The 15,439-nt window shown below is 46.8% G+C and overlaps 1 protein-coding gene across 3 annotated transcripts in view; it reads left to right on the top strand.

Moving 5' to 3' along the window:
• Positions 1–15,439, top strand: part of MORC3 (MORC family CW-type zinc finger 3) — a 918,269-nt gene that overhangs the window by 683,462 nt on the left and 219,368 nt on the right. For all 3 annotated transcript variants that reach the window (XM_069636114.1, XM_069636116.1, XM_069636115.1), the window contains one exon: positions 7,854–8,062. In XM_069636114.1, coding sequence (XP_069492215.1) covers positions 7,854–8,062 — 209 coding nt within the window. The remainder of the gene's footprint in view (positions 1–7,853; positions 8,063–15,439) is intronic.

Genomic DNA, 15,439 nt, shown 5'->3' with positions numbered 1-15,439 from the left:
GGTGTTTTAAAAGAATATTTTTAGTTAATAAGTTATTAATTTGGTTAGTACTTATCAAAAGGTCAGTTTTACCTGATTAGAAGTTAGGGCGACCTTGAAAATAACAACTTAATTGCATTTTTAATGCAATGAAGTGATGAAATGCCTAATTAGTGATGATTTGTTACTTTTTGTAATGCACTGCCCAGATGATGGAGTCCAACTGACCCTCTCTTTGTAAAGGGGACTCCAAGTGATATGTTACGAAAGATTTTTTAATTGCACATTCCCTCCATAGAGCCTTAAGACTGTCAGTAATGATGGACTGTCTCTCTTTTGGGATTGTTGTATTTTTACAATTGCAGACATCTCCTAGCAGAAAAGCGTAGTTCGAATACCTTGTATCATTATGTCTTTTTATATAATGGCTTTTGCTTACTTTTACAATGTACCTAAAACAAGCTGGTGGCAGCTGAGGTATTTTTGTCATTGTTGTGGTGGTCTACTTATGCACTTCTGCATTTACCGCCAATGGCTACTAAAGCTGGCTAGCACCCCAAGATGCAGTGACACAAGGTTTTTTCGCTTGTTCTTTGGCCATCTTGTTCTTTGACCTTCTTCCTGCCTTCTCAGGTCAGAAAATACCTTGCATGGAAATCCTTTTACCTGAGAAAGGTGTGTGTGTCTGTCTGTCTGTCTGTCTGTCTGTCCCAGAGTGCTTGGACTGTATAGTCACATTCCACATCTCTGTTGCCTGAAAGTCGGTTGTTGGATAGGTGTGATGAACAGTGGCTATCCGTAGCTGGATAGTCACTGGTTGTTTGAATAGTGCAGATCCCTACTGTTAGGTAAAACTTTCATAGCAATGATAAATCTTTCTGACCTGTGTCAACCCCCGAACTTTTTTGCCTTACGTTTGGATTATTTTTCCCTATACTTCAGTGAGTGGGAACCTTTTTATGGGTGTCATTCTTAAGGCTCCCCATAGTGTCTTTTTAATGTTATCCTCTTTGACAAGCTTTTAGCAATAAGTGCCTATTGTTGCTGGGTTGCCGTAGGGGTTACCCTTTTAACTTTCTCTTGCTAACGTGGATTAAATCCTACCTTGCAAATCGAAACTCTACAATCTCCATAGTCAAAGCTGCTGCAGACCCCATACCTGTCCCTATTGGTGTACCGCAAGGCTCCTGCCTCTCACCAACACTTTATAGCACATACACAAAGCTTCTCTTCTCAGCATTAGACGATATGGGTGTCCTCTACGCCAATTTTGCAGATGACACCCATATCTAGGTGCCTTCAGAAGTGTCATTGGACCATCCGGTGGACTGTTCAGCTCTCCATCGGACTACCTTGCTAGAACAGTCGCCGTTCCTGGTTTGCAGCTGGAACGTTTGGTGGTCTCCAGCTTGTTGTTGTTGGGGAGAATTTTCATTTTTAGTGCTAAATTCATCCCACCTTAGAGACCCCCAGCTTTTTTGCTGGACTTTTAAACCTGGAGTGAGTGGGCATTTTTTTTCACACTCTCGTATGTTTTGACCTGATTTGGACTATGTGTTTCTTTTATTTTTTGAAGTCTGACAAACTCCATAGGCATCTACTTTTTGTATGGTGACACACAGCACCTTCAGTATAACTTTTAAATACCTTTTCTTGTGTGAACTACTGTTCCCAAGTAAAGTGAAATTTACTTTACTTAGCGTTTCCCTTTGTAGGTCCAGCACCCACCATTTTATGTGGAGTGCTGGGGGGGTTACTTAGTAACCCCTTATCCTACCTACTCATGTAACATTTATTATGTTACTTCACTACTTTAAATAGCTGGTGACAGTGGTTTAATTTTCCTACCATTGCGCTTTTCTACCGCAGGCTGAATCCTCAGCTGCAGTATAGCACCCATGGGTGACCATTTTGTCAAAATGGCCCGGTCTTCTGTTTTTTTGGCCAAATTTCCACTTGTGAGGTCGGTCTTGGGTTTTATTCTGCGCACCAAGCCAGGTTTGAGCCCTTAGTTAGTTTTGCCTTTGGTGGGCTTCAGTACTGAAACCCACCTATGGCTCCGAGTGTGTCTGGAAGGGCAGGAAGCGAGGGAGTTTCCCGAAACTCCCCTGTCCTTTGTCTTTAAGAATGCCTGAATGCACCCAGTCCTGATTGGCTGACTGGCTGTTCTTTTAAGGACAGCCGCCCTGTTTGAGTGACAGCTAGAATGTGCATGAATGGGAGAAACCTGCTTAAAAGGCAAGGGTTTTGGTACTGAAGACCAAGTCGACCACTGGGAAGAACAACCCGATGAAGAAACGATGAACGAAGCTTGCTGCATCCTCCTGGACCTTTGAATTGCCCCGTGAAGCCCTGCTGCTGTGCTGAAACTCTTTTTTCTAATCGAAGAGAAGCTCTGGAAGGGACGACTAATTCCCTTGGGTTAGTGGGACCAACTAACCCCGAAATGAACGCCACTCGACCATCTTCCTCGACTGGCTGTACTTCCTTGCTGCTGCAGGAGCCGAGTGCCAGGGGTTCGAGAAATCCATAGTCTAGTACAATGTCTTTGATCCAGCCAGAAGCTCCAGGAGTTTCCCAGGACCTTCCAAATATCGAGTCCCTTCACCAGAGTGCAGCACTCAAGGAGTGAAGGAAGCCCAAACGGTATCCAAGATCTGTGGTAGTGCTGTTTATCAAGCGCTACAACCGCAAAGTGCCGTTGATCTGAAAAGAGCCCGTAGCTGCCGCCGACTTCCAAATTGCTGCCTCAGGAGTCCTCCAGACGTCCTCCCTCTTGATGCCCAGGAACCCAGGATCTGCATCACTGCAACCAGACAGAAGCTAGCTGGATCACTCTACTAACCAAAGGTACTGTTCTGACTTGGGGTACTTTTCTCAGTGTCTTTAGCTTTACTCTTCTCAGTTGATACTTGCAGTAGCTACTTTGCTAGAGTTGATTTCAGCTCTGCCCTTCTCAAGTGTAACAGCTTGTGACCCTATAGTGATTTTACTTCAACAAACTCTAACTTTGTGCAAGACTTTATCCAAGAAGTGCCTCGGCTCCATAGACTGTGCTCCAATTAACTTTGGCTGTCCTGGCTCCCTGCAGACTCTTCTAGTTCATTTGACTTTGATACTTACTGTCCCTCATAGGTGATAACTTGGTTTTTATCTATTGCTGGAAAAGGTTTTATCTAGACTTCATTGGAATATTTAAAGTGCTCACATGCTCTGTTTAACGTTTCCTTCCCTGTCTACAAACCTCAGAATCTACAAAGTGTACTAGTGATATATAAATGCCATTACTATCCTAGTTGGTGAAGTCGCCTAAGGGGGTAGGAAGTATGTAAGAAGCATCTCCGAAGGCTATCTACTAGCTTTGTGTTGATTCTGGAAAAGTATTTTAAAGTATATTTGATTGTTAAATATATCGCCCTTTTTAAAGAATGCTTATTTAAAAACAACTGGTAAATAATTATTTATAACTACAAAAACCTTGAGCGTAAGTGTTACTTGGCTACTTGTATTTGCTGATTTCATTGCTACAGCTCTGAAGGTCACATTTACCCTTCGTCAGATAAGCCTGGCTGCTCAGTCACACTACCAACTTGTGTAGTACATGCCTATACCAAAAGATGAGTTACCTAATGCCAAGAGGACAAGGGTGGTGTAGTCTCCCACAGGGTTACTACATCAATTCTTGCCTAAAAGTTGTATTAGTTGCTTCCTGCCAAATGTCAGCCTACCATCCTCAAGTGATCCTGCTCTGCAAGGACTTCTTAAACCACGACTGGAAGGACCCCTGTGGTCGTGTGTGTGCAGGGGGCCGTCACTGGAACTTGCCTTCCCCCGTGTTAGGCAGAATTGCATGCAGTACCCTCTGGGACCACCACACACAATTAGGACTACAGGTGTTAGCAAGACCAACCTTTGGTAAAAGTCTGTACCACACAGTTTGTTGGTAGCGAGCTGAGCAGCCAGGCTTATCTCAAGAGTAAATGTGAGCAGTATTAGTAGTTACACAGAGGACTTTCAATCACGTAGACACTTGTACTCAAGGTTTCTTGGTAAAAACACTCATTTATTACACAATCATTTATAAAAATTTCACTAGAAGAAGACAACTTAATATTATATACCAATGCACTTCCATACAAGCTTTTGAGACAGTTTGAGCTCCCCTGAAAAAGGAGCCAAATGAAGTCAGTTACTTAGCAGTGAGCAAAAAGGACAAAAGTAAGTAGAATAGATTACATATACTTTCTAGGCAGCGCAAATAGTTTCAGTTCACCAGAATAGTTCAATTCTAGTCAATAGGCCAGGCCAAAGTCAATGGGCTAGTGTTCTGGATAGGAAAGAGCAGTTCTGTTATCAAACGGTAAAGTCTTTGCAAAAGTTCTCAGAAGTAGTTTAGACGAAAGAGTCATTTGTCAGTCACAAGCTGATTATGCCTGCGAGTTGGGAACGTTTCACGAACTTTCACCGCGAGAGTGGTGTTCTCTCAATCGGGTTGGCACAGTACCTTTGTATGAAGAAAACAAATGTTGCTGAAGTCGTGGTTCCTGGCAGTCCCTGCAGATCTCACTGTTCCTGAGCCTAAGTCGTGGGGACAAGAGGGAGGATGTCGGGACTCCTGCACTGCATGGGATCATTGAAGAAAGCAAAAAAAAATGGAGTCACTTCAGTTCCAGTAGCTGTAGATTCAAGAACACGAACTGGTGTCCCTCTCCCTGGTTAAACCTAACCAGGCTTGAGAATGGTATCCAGGTGTCTTATGAGTTGATTGGTCCCACCATCTCAAAGGAAGAAGCCATCCTTGAAGGAGCTTCTCTGTCGAATGGAGTTTGGCAATTCGGAACTGCAGCAGGGCTTCACCGGGCAAACCAACGGTCCAGTGGTTGCAGCAGCTGTCCTCTTCCAGCTCTTCTTCGGTTCCAGTCCACGAGACTCAACTTTTAAACAGTTCTCTCCCTTAGCTGTCACTCACCCAGCAGGGTGGCTGTCCTTGCCGGACAGTCAGCCAGCCAATCACGCCACAGTGCATTTGGGTCTCCTAGAAGACTAAGCACAGGGAGCCTCCCTCACTTCCTGCCCACCCTAGACACTCAGGCGCCAAGGGCGGACTTCAGTCCTGAAACCTGCCAAAGGCACAGAAACAAAGGGACCAAACCTTGTTTGGTGCGCAGAGACAAACATTAGAAGCACCTTTCCAAAAAGAAATGGCGGAAAAAGACCGTGACCTGTTTAAACAAAGGGGCTTAAGGCGCCATCTTGAAAAACATGGCTCCCGTGATTTTTAGCTACTGGTGTTCGCGGTCGGGAAAAATCATGGTAGTTCATTGTAAAACCACTGCCACCAGCCTTTTCAATAGGAAAGGGTAGCATTTGACTGCTACGTAAGTGTTTAGACACGGGGGATACTATGTAACCCCTCCAGCACTCCGTTGTAAGATGGTGTGTGCTGGGTCTAGGAATTTGAAAAAGACTAGTAAAGTCATTTTCACTTTACATTCTCTGGGAAACAGTAGTTTATTCCAGAGAAGGTACTTAAACCTTTGGGAAGTCTAAAAGACATCCCTGTGTCACTGCGCTGAGGGTGCTGTGTAACACACATGAAAAGATGATGCCTATGGAGTTATCTAAAACTCCATAATTAAAGAACACAAATATAAAACACATCAAAACCCAATTATTATTATGAAATACTGGGGGGGAAAAAGGCTCATACTCTTTTCAGGTAAAAAAAATCAAGTCCTCATAAATCCAGCAAATTTGCTGGGGGTCTCTAAGGTGAAGGGAATTAGCACATTTATGAGAATTCTCCTTAACACTCGTCCCCCCCCAGACTAAGTGACAGGAGGATTTAATCCACCCCTGAATGAATCTCCTTATTCCAGTCGGTCAAACATTCTGGAGAGACATCAGCATTTTGGTGATTACACCCTGACCTGTGTTCAATGGTAAAATCAAACCCCTGTAGGCTGATTGACCATCTTAACAATTTAGGATTCTCCCCCTTCATCTGCATTAACCATCTCAAGGGTTGGTGCTCAGTCTGAATCACAAAAGTAGATCCATACATGTATGGTCTAAACTTCTTCATTGACCACACAATAGCAGAACATTCTCTTTCAATGGTTGGCCACCTTGTTTCTGGTTCCTTCAGCTTTCTGCTGATGAAGCAGATGGGGTGCTCCCTACCTTTCTCATCCAGCTGACTCAGAACTGCACCTATACCTGTATTGGAAGCATCTGCCTGCACAATGAATGTTTGGCTGTAGTCCGGAGCTCTTAAGACTGGAGCTTCACAAAGGACTTTAAGTCCTTCAAATGCCTCTGTGCACTCCTCATTCCACCTGACCTTTTTAGGAAATTTGGGTGAGGAGACCACATTTAAGGGAGATGCTACAGACCCATAGTTCTCAATCAAGTTCCTATAATACCCAGTGAGACCCAAGAAGGCCCTCGTCTGGGTTTGAGTAGTAGGGGTGGCCCATTCTTGTACAGCTTGTACTTTGCTAGGCAATGGCCTTATTTCACCTCCTCCTTCCTCATGTCCAAGGTAGACCACTTTTCTCTGACCAGTTTGACATTTACTTGCCTTTATGGTCAGATGGGCCTGCTCAAGAGCCTGCAAAACATATCCTAAGTGGTCAACATGTTCTTTGCAAGTAGGGCTGAACACTGCAATGTCATCCAAGGATGCCATGCAGAAATCCTCCATCCCATTCAGAACTTGATTAACCATCATTTGGAATGTAGCAGGTGCATTTATTTATCCAAAAGGCATAACCTTAAACTGGTAGAGGCCTGCTGGGGTCGAAAATGCCGTTTTCTACTTGGCATGGTCTGTCAGAGCTATTTGCCAATAGCCTGATGTCAGGTCAAATGTACTGAGGTACTTGGCTGAACCAAGTTTGTCCACCAGCTCATCTGTCCTAGGTAAAGGATGGGCAGCAGTTGTGGTGACTGCATTAAGAGCTCTAAAGTCCACACAGAATCTCAAATCCTTGGATCCTGCCTTTGGCACTAGTACAACTGGACTAGACCATGGACTTGTAGATGGCTCTATTACCCCGAGATCAAGCATCTTGTTGACCTCTTCCTTCATGTGGGTTCTTACATGGTCTGACACCCTGTAACCTCTGATTTTAACAGGTAAACAGTCACCAGTAAGAATATGAGAAGGGGTCAAGCCTGGTGATAGTGAAAACGGGGAGGCAAACTGATTTAACAGAAACTTGCACTCCTGCAATTTGTTACCTATTGTATCATTAATGTAACCCACTGTACCTATCCTGTTTTGTACTGTATTCATACTATGTTGTAACTAAGCCTAAAGCATTCTTATCTGCTGCGCCCGGTTACCTACGTGTTTGGTGCGCAATACCAAATAAAAAAACAAACAAAGAGGTAAAATTCACATTAAAATACACGAGAGACAGTGGGTAAAACGGTCTCACTCTCTCCAGGTTAGAAACATCAAGTCCTCAAAATCCAGCAAAGTTGCTGGGGGTCTCTAAGGTGGAGGGAATTAGCACATTTCTGAGAATTCTCTTAACAGTCATGTGCATATCTCCATGTACTCTACCTGTATTTGTATCCCTGTGTACCATGTGTATATTGGAGACAATGTTGAAACATAGCAGCATTGGATTCCCCCAATATCACAATCTGTGAAATGGAGTCTCCCTCTTCCAGGATCCAGATTGGATTATGGCACAAGGTATAGTGTCAAAGCACTCTTTCAGCCTATTTTCTGTTATGTCATGCTCTGATGAAAAGGGTTCCTTTCAGGAAAAGGTACAGATTTACTAAGAAATATTACTTATACCTTGGCTAAAACATATGCCCTTCTCATTAATATTCACATTTTTCTTTTTTCTTGGCAGGAGTCTCTTGCAAATTTCTCATTGGACTGGCTTAATCCCACACCAAGCATTGATCTCCCGGCATGTCCGTCGCCAATTGGAAGAGACAGTTTTCCGTTGACTGGAACTTCCCCCGCTCTTACTACTTTCATTTCTAGAAGTGGAAATACTTCAAATCATTCCGGGCCTGCTTCATTAGCTTTAACCAACTCTTCGCCAGATAATTACAAGTTAGTGCAAATTCATGTTTACTAGTTGCATGCACCTATAGCATTTGCACTAGAATAAATGCATGTCTGTTTTTTTAGAGTTATTGCGCTACTCCAGAAATACAATTTTCCATAGTCAACTTGAATATATAGCAGCCACTTTCCCATCAACTCTCAAAGCCTTTCATGCCTAACAAGTAACACACAAACTTTCAGTTAATGCGAATCGGTCAGCATCTGATATCAGTCAAAGCATATTGCCGTTTAGGAACTGCAAGCACTGTTTTAAAGTACAAAACCAAGCAGTGATCGCTCCATTTTTGTTATTTATCTCTAGGTTCAAACTTAATCAAAGTTATCAGTTGTGTTGATTTACCAACCATTTTATGCATGCTGAATTTGTCACTAAGGTAGGCCCTTTGCTGATGGGATGAGTATTAATTGTGCCCTCATGACAGCATCTCATTCAGTCCTAACATGAGACATCTGCCACCTGATAACTGGCCTAAAAAGGGGAAACTGAGATTTGGTGACATGTCCTCGCCTCCAAATACCAAACAACCTCATGTCTTATTTGACTGCAACATGAACAGTGAGTCTTTTGGAGAAATTGGCCATTTATGGTTTTGCAGCCCGAAGATATTCTGCTTCAGATTTATTGGATATGTAGCTTTTTCCACTAAGTGGCAGTTGGCAATCTAATGTCACCTGATATACCTTCCAACCCCACAATTCTGGGACAATAAACAGACTGGTAAAAACTAATTGGCCAAGAGCACACCTATTATTCATATAGTGAATGTTTTAGGATAATTAAGTGCGGGGGAGAATATCAACCCTGACACTGGGTTGTATTTAACTATGTGGAAACAGCAGGTGACCACAAACTTGTGGAACACTCCTGTCCCCTGCACACCCTAATGTTGTAATAACAACCAAGTGCTTGTATGATTTTGTGAATTAAAACTTTATGCATTGATGATCTTGTCATCGGTGAATATTATCCCAAGAAAAGGATTTTTTAGTAAAAAGAAACAGTTCAACATAACAGTTGTGTAAATTTGTACCAAAATAATTAAACATTAAACAAATTTGTCTTTTCTAGTTAATGGTTCAAGTTGTCGCTATTACTTCATAGTCTAAACCAACCAATCCCTCAAGATTCATCAAAATTCAATTAGTATATCACGGGTAGACATTTGCACTTTGCACAATCTAGTTAATCAGTAATCGCCTGATTCTGCCTTTCGCTGTTCTTTGTTTAGAATTCTAGTGCCAACTTGGTTTGCACTGTGATGCCAATCCACCTTCTTTCTATTGAAACAATAGAGGCAACTAATTAGGGTGTATATTTTTAATAAAAGTTCTCCTTTTTACAATTGGGACTTGCACACAGTCTCTTACCTTTTTTTTTTTTAGGATTGGCATCACAGTGCAAACTAAGTTGGCACTAGAATTCTAAACAAAGAACAGTGAAAGGCAGAATCAGGTGATTACTGATGAATAAGTATCCAGTTATGACAGATGGATACTAATTGATGTTAAGATTACGAAAACAATATTATTTCTATTTACTATTTCATGTAGATACACAGAGAAACGAAAAAATCTGCTAGACACCTTCTGAAGAAGGGGAGATACTTTCCCCGAAACGATGAAAAGAGTATTGTACTTTAAAACATTGGTAACATCACATACCACTGAGAAAGTTGGACTATGAGATTGTACAAAGTGCAAATGTCTACCTGTGATATACTAATTGCATTTTGATGAATTTTGAGGGATTGGTTTGTTTAGAGTCTAAACAGAGCCCCCCCACCCCCCTCATCTCAACATGCACAACACAAACACTCAAAAACAAACATTCATACACATCCGACACACCCCCCAACCCCCCCATCTCAACATACACAACACAAACATACAGCAGAACAGACCCGACACACAAACACACAGACCACTTACGGGAGACGTGCTGGAAGGCAGGTAAGCTGGAACGCTGGCGAGGTAAGTGGAATCGTACTACGGCTGGCGTGGCAAGCAAGGCTGAAATGCCTTCCGGCATCAAGCATTACTGGCCACGCCAGCCGTAGTGCTGGCACTCCATTGGTGCAGCACACACGCATTACGTGGCTCGTAGGAGTGACGTGGTGCGTGTGTGCTGAGCCAATGACGGCCAGTGTTTTGTCCGGCCCGGAAGACAACAAAGACTTTCCTAATGGAGGGCGGCCGATGCTGCTTGCAGGCCGCACTCCATTAGGAAAGTCTTTGTGCCTCGCGGGCCGGAAAGAACAGCATGGCGAGCCGCAACTGGCCCGCGGGCCGTATGTTGTGCACCCATGGTTTAGACTATGAAGTAATAGCAACAACTTGAACCAATTAACTAGAAAAGAAAAATGAGTTTAATGTTTAATTATTTTGGTACAAATTTACACAACTGTTATGTTGAACTGTTTCTTTTTTACTAAAAAATCCTTTTCTTTGGAGAATATTATAAAGTTTTAATTCACAAAACCATACGAGTACTTGGTTGTTATTACAACATTAGGGTGTGCAGCGGACGAGAGTGTTCCACAAGTTTGTGGTCACCTGCTGTTTTCACACAATAAACAGACTGGGTCATTGAAATTCAAATGTATTTAAATAAGGTGGTTCCCTTACTTTATTCAGGGGAAGTGGCGCCACGACCTAAGATATATATTAACATGGGTTTATTTTCCCAATGAAGGTTGGCCTGCTTGCAACAGTCTCACTAGGAAGTGTGAAAAACCTGAAGGTGTCTCACCGGCTAGTCCCCGGAGATCTGTCAGCTAGGAGGCCAGGACACAACCCTCACTTTTGGATCCAGTTCCTTGGGATGGACCAGTGTGGGAGGATCACCTGGATGACGGGTCTTCGGGAAGTGGAAGTGGGTCACCAGAGGGTGAGATGTGGTATCCCCTTCTCTGTAACACCTTTTCGCCATCCTTAGCAGGTAGGATACCTAGGAACTGAACCCCCTGCCCCTTTCCCAAAACAAACACCTTCGAAGGGATTGTGTCCTCCGATGTATTCCTTATCTTTGATAATATGTTTCCAGCTTGCTGGCCTCGGAAATTTCTTCCCTGTAGAGGGCGCTGCGCGTCGACGTCCGCCGAGATGATGTCCCTCGACGGCCACCGTATCGGCGCCGACGTCACCATGCACATAAATAGCCACGCGCAGCGTCCGTTGCTCAGTTCCGTTTTTCCGCGCTTCGCGGGGCCTCGGAACATCGTTGCACAGTTCAGTCAGATAACTAATCTACATCTACTCGAAATATACCAACTCGTTCTCGATGGCATCTTCATCGGAACCGACAACGCCATGATCCGGCTTCAAAAAATGTCAAGACTGCGGTAAAAAAGTCGATAACGGATCCACACAGGATCTGCTTGTGGTGTTTGGGAGCCGAGCACCATTGTTCGGAGTGTGAGGACTGCATGTCCATGATGGCGAAAGCCTTGAAGGAGCGCAAGGGGAAGCTCGAGAGAGGTAAGTCAGTCAAAACCTCCTCGAAAGTTTCTTCGGCCGAGTCGCGGCATTCGTCTCCTCGCCGTCGAAAACATTCCCATTCTAGATCTCGAAGTAGCTCCCACCATTCATCGAGATCAAGACACTCAAAGAAGAGACGTCGAAGATCCCCTTCCTCGTAGTCTTCTGTTTCCCCAGAAAGGGTCTCCTGCCCCACAAAACACAGCTCTCAGGCTGAGTGGGAGGAATTCAGGAAGAAAATGTTAAGCGTCTTCGAGAAAGCGGCCTCGTCCCCCTCGAAGACAGCTGAGGGTGATACCCCTGGTGAAAAACCCAAAACATCAAAACGCCGCGAGTCGCAGCACCCAGCGAAACATTCTACCCAAGAGCGCCACGGGCCATCTGGTAAGAAGGCACCGTCTTCGACGTCGTCGAAGATCCCTTCGACGCATGGATCGGTGCCATCAACGCCGTTGTCGAAGGGTTCTTCGAAGGGTTCTTCGACGCGTCGATCGACTCGACATCGACGCCGATGAAAGAGAAGACCATGGCTACTCCACAGCCAACGGTGATTCCAAGAGCCTCCGGCATGACGCCGAGACCGTCGTCGATGTCCTCGAGTAGGATACCCAAATTCGTCATTATTGGGCGAAAAAACGTCGAGTTCTTCGAGGCCTCTTCCGGCTTTCTCAACGCCATTTTCGGCACCTTCGAAGCCTGTCACATCAGCGTCGACAACATCGACGTTTTCTCGCCCAATAATGACGAATTTGGCTCCTTCTGCCTTAGAAATGGGTTTTATACCATTTCAGAGGTCAGAGTACCCTGGATTATCTTCAATTTATGAAGAAGGGGAAGATTCTGACCAGGAAACCTTTGAGTTGCAGAGGACCCCACACTACCTGTTTTACCTCTGAGGAAAGAAGGTTGAAAGACCTACAGGAGTCATTACATGAGGCAAGTGGGCTGGACACTTCCCCAGAAGTGGATTTTGGTAAGCCAGACCCAGGGGAACATGCCGAAACACTTTATAGAACCCTGATGGCAAGAATTATTGAATTCATGGGTTGGTCTGCGCCCTCGCCGGTTTTTAAACAGGATGACCTGACAGACATATTAGACAAAGGTCCACAGGAGGATCCTGTGGTCCCCTTCCATACAGCCTTACAAAGAAAAATTGCATCTAACTGGGAAACTCCTGAAGTTATCCCTGCTGTCAATAAAAGATTATCAGCCAAGTATAGGGTAGCTGCTGCTGACCCTGAATACTTATCGAAACACCCGACTCCAGAGAGCCTGGTGGTCCAAGCGGCAACTTCATCAACTAGCAAGACCGCTTACCCTACTGTCCCACAGGATAGAGATGACAAGAGGTACGATTCTATGGAAAAGAAAGTCTTCTCTGCTTGTAGTATGGCATTGAAGTCCATCAACGCCACTTGTACGCTCGCCAGGTTCAGTCACACACTGTGGGAGTGTGCTTCATCAGCGGCTGACTGCATACCCGAAGGAGAGGAAAAGGAAGCCTTCCTTAACATCATTAAAGATGGCAATTCCAAGATGGCCGCCGTTCCTTGAACCCGCACAATCCCCGCTCTCCGCCCGGGCGGCAAACAAAAGGAGAAAAAAAGCAGAATTGCGCCCACCAGAAAATCCATCGATCCCCGCAAAAAGGATCGGAACTGGGGTGCAACGCGCTCCTGAAGGAACGGCCCCCAACGGACTCCCTGGAGGCGTCAGAGCCCTCGCGCGAGCATCCCGCGCCGAAATCAATACAGGGCCGAAGGCCGAATCCGGGAGCGAGTGTAAGCCGTAGGGACCGCCTCGTGACCGGCTTGCCCGTGACACGGACTGGAGACCCCTGCGGGCTGGAGCGAGGGAGAGGCGAGCGAGCCACAACGACCGGCGTCGCCGCCCCCATCCCGAGCCTTCTACGCGGCACCGCAGCGGCCCATAACCGGACCCTGGGGGCAGCCATAATACAGCCGCGGGACAGCAGGAAGAGCCCACCAGAAGACCCATCGATCCCCGCGAAAAGGATTGGAACTGGGGTGCAATGCGCTCCCGAAGGAACGGCCCCCCAACGGACTGTCTGGAGGTGCCGGAGCCCTCTCGCGAGCACCCCGCGCCGAAGTCGCTGCAGAGCCCACAGGGCCGAAGGCTGAATCCGGGAGCGAGGGTAAGCCGCAAGGACCGCGGCGGTGGCCAGCTCCCCCGTGACACGGACTAGAGGCCCCTGCGGGCCAGAGCGAGGGAGAGGCGAGCCACAACGACCTGCGGTGCCGCCCCCATTCCGAACCTGCTGCGCGGCACCGCAGCGGCCCAGCACCGGACCCCGGGAGCAGCCGTAGTACAGCCACCGGACAACAGGAAGATCCGGACGTCCCCCCCACCCCCCCTGCAACCCCAAGAGAGACCCAGATCGCGAAGACAGCAGTGGGTCCGGCGGAGGCAGCTCGGATCCAGCGGAGGTGACGGAGCAGTAAGGGGTGCCCGGCCCGGATTCCCCCAGACGCAGAGCAACCCGGGGGTGGAAAGCTCCCTCTCCACCCATGCGGCGTGGGATCGGAGGAGCCGCCGAGTGAAGCGCTCCGAGCCGCCCACTAACTACAACCCACCCCAGCTCGCTCACGGGCAGGCGGACACTGCTGGGCCCCCAAAATCACCAACGGAGGCCCGGTGGCCCCCAGCCCCTGAACTGCTGTGATCCCTGCCCGAGAGTCATTCATTATTTATCTGACTTAAACTGGGGGAACATCCAACTTGGGCCAAAACGGTCCCTACAGGGGGGGAAAACCCGACCCTGTCTCCTGTAAAACACCGCAAACAGGAGCCACACGAACCACCGGAAGGAACACCCAGCACCAGCGGGGGCCACATACCACGTACCAACGCAGCCCCCAGGAGGGGCTGGGGGGACCCCAACAGCAGACCCAGGCCCCCGCAAGACACCACGAGTAGGTGCCATGCCAGCCTACGGAGCCCCCAGACGAGCTTGAGCGTCCCCCCCCACCCCACCTATAAGTGGTGTCGCGGCACCCTGCTAGCCAAGACACGGTGAAACCTGCCACCAGAGGAGGTGACAATCACACCTGAGGGCTCTCCGGGCTCGAACTGGGCCTGACCCGCCTTACCGAGAGACAGATGCCAGGCACCAGACAACGGAATACCCCAGCAGGAGTCAGAACAACGGTGAAAACAAGGGGTAAACAGCTGGAACAATACTGGGGGCACCTACAAGATGCAAACCAACACGAGGACACAGAGCAATCAAGTACTGAACCGGCAACAACCACAGCACCCATCAGCACGATGGCATTAAGTAAGGAGGACCTACAGGATTGTTTGAGAAACATGGAAAACAGAATGATGGAGGCCCTCCAGACCCAGCTAGGCACGATCCGGGACGAACTGAAATCCTCCCTCCCAGGAGGTAAAGAAAGACATGGTGGAGCTGGGAGACAGAGTGGACACGGTAGAAAGACACCTCTCAGACACATCGGAAGAAGCGAAACAGAATGCCATCCTCCTGGAACAAATCTCCAGGGCCACGCATAACCTAGAGCTGCAAGTGGAGGACCTCGAGAATCGCTCACGAAGGTCTGACATACAGGTCAAGGGCCTGGCCGAAACGATTGGAGATAAAGACCTGAAAGACACATTCCAACTCTGCTTTAGCAGCATGCTCAACGACATTCCGCCAGAAAGCATAGCTATCGACAGAATACATAGAGTGGGGCCCAAACGAAACGACTCGGGAGCCAGGCCGAGAGATGTGGTCATGGCAATGAACTTTTATTTAATTAAGGAGGACATCCTACGGGCAGCCCGAAAGAAGCAGACCATCACTATCAGTGGTAACCTGATCCACCTCTTCCAGGACCTGGCTTTGTCTACCCTGCACAA

This window comes from Ambystoma mexicanum, chromosome 7p (genome assembly GCF_040938575.1).
Source record: "Ambystoma mexicanum isolate Mex_15411 chromosome 7p, UKY_AmexF1_1, whole genome shotgun sequence".
Taxonomy (NCBI): Eukaryota; Metazoa; Chordata; class Amphibia; order Caudata; family Ambystomatidae; genus Ambystoma; species Ambystoma mexicanum.
Note: the sequence above shows the minus strand (reverse complement) of the source record. Positions and strands in the feature narration are given on the sequence as shown.